This window comes from Staurois parvus, unplaced genomic scaffold (genome assembly GCF_062004578.1).
Source record: "Staurois parvus isolate SC_StPar_1 unplaced genomic scaffold, SC_StPar_1.0 ptg001241l, whole genome shotgun sequence".
Lineage (NCBI taxonomy): Eukaryota > Metazoa > Chordata > Amphibia > Anura > Ranidae > Staurois > Staurois parvus.
The window spans coordinates 28587-35888 of NW_028319037.1; the positions used below are offsets into that span (position 1 = coordinate 28587).

Here is a 7302-nt window from a genome sequence, read left to right on the forward strand (position 1 = left end):
ATACAAAACTATTATTTGTTGTTTAAAAAATGCTAAAAATTCTCAGGTCTGCTCTTTTATGGAATTTTCTGACTTAATTCTGTAATTTGCCTGAAGCTCTCCTTTAGCTGGGGAGACTCGTGTGATTTGTTTTTGCCTCTTTACATCTTCCAGCTGCTGCATTGTAACAGTTGTCTGCCATGAAACACGCAGACTTCTAACGCAGCGACCCGACATTGGAGCCTGCGGTCTGCATCTGTACATGATTACCTGCCGTCAGATTGGCCATTGTGCCGGTGCACATGAAGAGCGCGTCCTGCATTCCGAACAGTTGGGCGGCCTGACGCTGAATCTCTGAAAGTAATAAAATATACATTATTTCTCCAATAAAAGGACCTGGAAGGCCAACATGACGTTCAGCAGGGGTCTTCAAACTATGGCTCGTGGGCCCCATCCGGCCCTCAACAACTGTCCGAGAACATATCCCAGCTGGTTGCCAGTGGTCCATGTACTTTGATGAGGACTGGCACATCCATTGCCGGCCAGGGGGGACTTGGATCTAAGGGGGAATTCTTGGGAGTCCTCCTGGGGGCCCTCCTGCACAGGGCTGGGACAAGGGGTGGGTAGGAGGGGCGGCCACCATGGGCTCTGTGTTTTTTTTGCAGGGATGGGGGCACCTTGTGCCGAGATCACTCTGTTACAAGGCTGACAGGAGTAGTGACAGCGGCATCACTCTTGTCAGTTCAACACTGGGAGCTGCAAAGAGAGAGCCAGGAGGAGGAGGAGGAGGAGGAGGAGGAGGTGCGGGTTCTGCACCCCTTTAAGCTCGCACACAATGAACGTGGGGGAGGGGGGGCACAGTTTGGAATCTTTTCCCTGGGCACGGGATAATCTTGCCCAGCACTGTTCCTCTCCTGGATTGACAGAGGGAATCTGATGGGCCCTCCTGGATCCAAGAGGGGGGACTCTGATGGGTCCTCCTGGATGAAGAGGGGGGGACTCTGATGGGCCCTCCTGGATCTAAAGAAGGTGGGCTATGATGAGCCCTACTGGATCCAAGAGGGGGGACTCTGATGGGCCCTCCTGGATCTAAAGAAGGGGGGCTATGATGGGCCTTCCTGGATCTAAAGAAGGACCCTGATGGGCCCTCCTGGATCTGAGGGGGGACTCTGATGGGCCCCCCTGAATTTGGGGGGCTAGTCTGATGGGCCCTCCGGGATCTAAAAAGGGGCCCTGATGGGCCTGAGGGTGGGTTGCAGAGTCTGATGGGCCCTCCTGGATCCAAGAGGGGGGACTCTGATGGGCCCTCCTGGATCCAAGAGGGGAGACTCTGATGAGCCCTCCTGGATCTAAAGAAGGGGGGCTATGATGGGCCCTACTGGATCCAAGAGGGGGGACTCTGATGGGCCCTCCTGGATCTAAAGAAGGGGGGCTATGATGGGCCCTCCTAGATCTGAGGGGGGACTCTGATGGGCCCCCCTGAATTTGGTGGGCTAGTCTGATGGGCCCTCCGGGATCTAAAAAGAGGCCCTGATGGGCCCGAGGGGGGTGTCGCAGAGTCTGATGGGCCCTCCTGGATTTAAGAGGGGGATTCTGATGGGCCTTCCTGGATCTAAGGGGGGGGACTCTGATGGGCCTTCCTAGAGCTAAGTTGGGACTTAGATGGGCCATCCTGGTTCTAAAGGGAGAGTCTGGTAGGGGGTAACTCTGGTGGGCCCTCCTTGGGGGGGGGGGACTCTGACCCTCCTGAATGTAAGGGGAGACTTTACTGATAAACCTGATTTTTTCCAGCCTGTGAATATTTGTAAAACAATGTGGCCCTCGTCCTGGAAAGTTTGGAGACCCCACCACCACTGGTGAGCTGTACGCATTGAACATCTGTATATAATCATCTAGATTGATTTTTGGACCGTGACTGAGCATGCTCACTCACACATGTGGAGACACCATCCAATCATACACTTGGTTTTCTGCAAGGCTCCTATTTATTGGCTGCTGTCAGTGAAATAATAAAGTTCAATACATTTGAATTGATAACATTACAGAATCTTGATTCCTCGGGGGCGGGCGGTAATTAACTCACGGTTCATGGTGGGATCTTCTCCATACACATCGTCCCCAACTTCCGCCTCGGCCATCGCTCTTCTCATCTCAGCACAGGGCTTGGTGACGGTGTCACTGCGGAGGTCCACCACTGCGGCCGGGCCGCCTCTCTGCTCCGTTCTGGTGGTGTACATGGTGCGGATGGATGTGGCTGGCGCTGGGTGGGGCAGAGCGGGGGTGGAGCTTGGCGCTGGTCTTCGCCCCTGAGGAGGATGGAATCCCAAAATTTGTTCAAGCTAGGAGGAAAAAAAAATCATTGAAGTCTTTCACTGCACTGACACAACCCACTGATATGATGCATTACCACGATGCACTGACACCGTGCACTGATACCATGCACTGACACCATGCACTGATACCATACACTGACTCAATGCACTGATACCATACACTGACACAATGCACTGAACCATGCACTGACACCGTGCACTGATACCATGCACTGACCATGCACTGACACAATGCACTGACACATTGCACTGACACCATACGCTGACACCATACACTGACACCATGCACTGATACCATACGCTGACACAATGCACTGATACCATACACTGACACCATGCACTGATACCATACGCTGACACAATGCATTGATACCATACTCTGACACAATGCACTGACACCGTACGCTGACACAATGCACTGATACCATGCACTGACACCATGCACTGACACCATGCACTGATACCATACGCTGATACAATGCACTGATACCATACGCTGACACAATGCACTGATACCATGCGCTAACACAATGCACTGACACCATGCACTGACACCATGCACTGACACCATGCACTGACTGATATAACACGCTGATTCCATGTGCTGATACAAGGCACTGATACAATACATTGATACAAAGTGCTGACGCAATGACTGATACAACACACTGATACCATCTATGTGCTGGTACGATACACTGATATGATGCACTGATACCACAGACTGATACAACACATTAACACAACCCACTGATACTATGCACTGATACAACGCATTTTATAGTGCACTGAAACAACACGTTGCCACAATACACTGGTACAATATGATGCACTGATACCACACACTGATACAATGACACATTGTACTGATACAACCCATTAATAAAAAGCACAGATATGACGCACTGATACAACGCACAGATACGATGCACTGATAAAATGCATAGATATGATGCACTGATACAACACACAGATACGATGCACAGACACCATGCACTGATATGATATCCCTTTTTTTTCCTTTAAACTGTAATGTCCATCTAATATGGGTGTCATTGACTAAAAGTGCGACGTGCCAACGTATCCCCTCAGTGCACGTCGGCAGTGATTGTTTTCTGTGCTTGTGTTGCGTCAGTGTTGATGAGACCCCTAGATAGGAGACCACCCTAGGTAGGAGCCCCACCAGAGAGACCACCCTAGATAGGAGCCCCGCCAGAGAGACCACCCTAGATAGGAGCCCCGCCACAGAGACCACCCTAGCAGGAGCCCCGCCAGAGAGACCACCCTAGATAGGAGCTCCGCCATACAGACCACCCTAGATAGGAGCTCTGCCAGAGAGACCACCCTAGATAGGAGCCCCGCCAGAGAGACCACCCTAGATAGGAGCCCCGCCACAGAGACCACCCTAGCAGGAGCCCCGCCAGAGAGACCACCCTAGATAGGAGCTCCGCCATACAGACCACCCTAGATAGGAGCTCTGCCAGAGAGAACACCCTAGATAGGAGCCCCGCCAGAGAGACCACCCTAGACAGGAGCCCCGCCAGAGAGACCACCCTAGATAGGAGCTCCACCATACAGACCACCCTAGACAGGAGCCCCGCCAGAGAGACCACCCTAGATAGGAGCTCCGCCACAGAGACCACACTAGACAGGAGCCCCCCCAGAGAGACCACCCTAGATAGGAGCCCCGCCATACAGACCACCCTAGATAGGAGCTCCGCCAGAGAGACCACCCTAGACAGGAGCCCCACCATACAGACCACTTTAGATAGGGACCCCGCCAGAGAGACCAACCTAGATAGGAGCCCCACCAGAGAGACCACCCTAGACAGGAGCCCCGCCATACAGACCACCCTAGACAGTAGCCCCATCATAGAGACCACCCTAGATAGGAGCCCCACCATAGAGACCACCCTAGATAGGAGCCCCGCCAGAGAGACCACCCTAGATAGGAGCCCCGCCAGAGAGACCACCCTAGATAGGAGCCCCGCCACAGAGACCACCCTAGACAGGAGCCCCGCCAGAGAGACCACCCTAGATAGGAGCCCCGCCATACAGACCACCCTAGATAGGAGCTCCGCCATACAGACCACCCTAGATAGGAGCTCCACCAGAGAGACCACCCTAGACAGGAGCCCCGCCATACAGACCACCCTAGATAGGAACCCCACCAGAGAGACCACCCTAGATAGGAGCCCCGCCAGAGAGACCACCCTAGACAGGAGCCCCGCCATACAGACCACCCTAGATAGGAGCCCCACCATAGAGACCACTTTAGATAGGAGCCCTGCCAGAGAGATCACCCTAGATAGAAGCCCCGCCACAGACACCACCCTAGATAGAAGCCCCGCCATAGAGACCACCCTAGTAGGAGCCCCACCAGAGAGACCACCCTAGACAGGAGCCCCGCCATACAGACCACCCTAGACAGTAGCCCCGCCATAGAGACCACTCTAGATAGGAGCCCCACCATAGAGACCACCCTAGATAGGAGCCCCACCATAGAGACCACCCTAGATAGGAGCCCTGCCAGAGAGATCACCCTAGATAGAAGCCCCGCCATAGAGACCACCCTAGTAGGAGCCCTGCTAGAGAGACCACCCTAGATAGGAGCTCCGCCATACAGACTACCCTAGACAGGAGCCCCGCCAGAGAGACCACCCTAGATAGGAGCTCCGCCACAGAGACCACCCTAGACAGGAACCCCGCCAGAGAGACCACCCTAGTAGGAGCCGCACCAGAGAGACCACCCTAGATAGGAACCCCACCAGAGAGGCCACCCTAGATAGGAACCCCGCCAGAGAGGCCACCCTAGATAGGAGCCCTGCCAGAGAGACCACCCTAGATAGGAACCCCGCCAGAGAGACCACCCTAGATAGGAGCCCCGCCAGAGAGGCCACCCTAGATAGGAGCCCCGCCAGAGAGGCCACCCTAGATAGGAACCCCGCCAGAGAGGCCACCCTAGATAGGAGCCCTGCCAGAGAGACCACCCTAGATAGGAACCCCGCCAGAGAGGCCACCCTAGATAGGAGCCCCGCCAGAGAGGCCACCCTAGATAGGAGCCCCGCCAGAGAGACCACCCTAGATAGGAGCCCCGCCAGAGAGACCACCCTAGACAGGAGCCCCGCCAGAGAGACCACCCTAGATAGGAACCCCGCCAGAGAGGCCACCCTAGATAGGAACCCCGCCAGAGAGGCCACCCTAGATAGGAGCCCCGCCAGAGAGGCCACCCTAGATAGGAGCCCCGCCAGAGAGACCACCCTAGATAGGAGCCCTGCCAGAGAGACCACCCTAGACAGGAGCCCCGCCAGAGAGACCACCCTAGACAGAAGCCCCGCCATACAGACCACCTCCCAGAGTTACAGTTTTACTATTCAAAGGATAAAAGAAAGATAAAAAGTTGCAGTGCGATCGGACAGATCCGGGGAAAAGAGCGACATTTCCCGGGAGCGATGCGACAGTCAGACAATTCCTAGAAATCCATACGCAGCCGCAACACATCATGATAGAAAACATTGGAAGAGAAAAGAATAGAATAGAATAGAATCTGCTACACGATACCCAGCATCACCTACACAGCGTGGCCTCCCTGACGCGGCTCTCCTCAGTACTGCTGACATTTATAAAAAAAACAGGAATACTTGGATTCTGAACACTCCGAGCCGCAGGGCATTGTGGGCCACTGAGGACTTTGAACCATTTCCCAGCATGCACAGGGGTGACCTGCACTGCTGAGAGTTCTAGGAAGAGAAGGGGGGTGAACCAGGGATGGGGGGAGGGGTGAAGCAGAGCTGCAGCTAAATCGACCTCTCAGTCTATATATAATCGTCCCAACAAAACGGGTGCAGATGTTGCCGCCACTCAGAGCCGCGTCATCTACGTTTACGGGATGAGCCATTCCTTGTACCGGCAGACAATTCCCCTAGCTTCACACCTATGCAAGTTGTATTTGATGCGTTTTGCGTTTGCGTTTTTTTTTTTTCATTTTTATTTTCTTCGCTTAGAAGTAGAAGTAGCGTAGAAGGGCCGGAGCCCCTGTCGGGTGTTTGCTTAGGGTCATGCACAGGATGTGTCACGGGGACCACAGCCAGGGATGGGAAACCCGACATTTCACAGTTGTCACCACCGGCAGGAAATCATCCAACGCTGACGTTTGTTCCGGTGACAACCGAGTGGGTATTTTTGCGTCTCACTTCCTGCTGTTTCTCTAGGACAGGAAGTAGAGGGAAATCTCCCCAGTAGAGTGAAATCTCCCCAGCAGAAGGGAATCTCTCCAGTAAAAGGAAATCTCCCCAGTAGAGGGAAATATCTTCAGTAGAAGGAAATCTTCCCAGTAGAAGGAAATCTATCCAGTAGAAGAAAATCTCTCCAGTAGAAGGAAATCTTCCCAGTAGAGGGAAATCTCTCTAGTAGAGGGGAATCTCCCCAGTAGAAGGAAATCTTCCCAGTAGAGGGAAATCTCTCCAGTAGAAGGAAATCTTCCCAGTAGAGGGAAATCTCTCCAGTAGAGGGAAATCTATCCAGTAGAGGGAAATCTATCCAGTAGAAGGAAATCTTCCCAGTAGAGGGGAATCTCCCCAGTAGAAGGAAATCTTCCCAGTAGAGGGAAATCTCCCCAGTAGAGGGAAATCTCCCCAGTAGAAGGAAATCTTCCCAGTAGAGGGGAATCTCCCCAGTAGAAGGAAATCTTCCCAGTAGAAGGAAATCTCTCCAGTAGAAGGAAATCTGCCCAGTAGAGGGAAATCTCTTCAGTAGAAGGAAATCTCTCCAGTAGAAGGAAATCTTCCCAGTAGAGGGAAATCTCTCCAGTAGAGGGAATCTCTCCAGTAGAAGGAAATATCTCCAGTAGAAGGAAATCTCTCCAGTAAAAGGAAATCTCCCCAGTAGAAGGAAATCTCTCCAGTAGAAGGAAATCTCCCCAGTAGAAGGAAATGTCTCCAGTAGAAGGAAATCTGTCCAGTAGAGAGAAATCTCTCCAGTAGAAGGAAAT

The 7302-nt window shown here is 53.1% G+C and overlaps 1 protein-coding gene across 4 annotated transcripts in view; it reads right to left on the minus strand.

Moving 5' to 3' along the window:
- LOC149437944 (uncharacterized) overlaps positions 1-6030 on the minus strand; it is a 29316-nt gene extending 23286 nt beyond the window's left edge. For 2 of the 4 annotated variants that reach the window (XM_089660416.1, XM_089660415.1), the window contains exons 1-3: positions 5888-6030; positions 2063-2318; positions 250-333 (exon numbers count right to left, since the gene is read on the minus strand). In XM_089660416.1, coding sequence (XP_089516542.1) covers positions 250-333; positions 2063-2318; positions 5888-5932 — 385 coding nt within the window. In that variant the 5' untranslated portion in view covers positions 5933-6030. Of the gene's footprint in view, positions 1-249; positions 334-2062; positions 2319-5873 lie in introns of all 4 variants that reach the window. The other 2 variants (XM_089660417.1, XM_089660418.1) reach the window with 2 other exon arrangements.
- Between the last annotated feature and the right edge of the window lie 1272 nt (positions 6031-7302).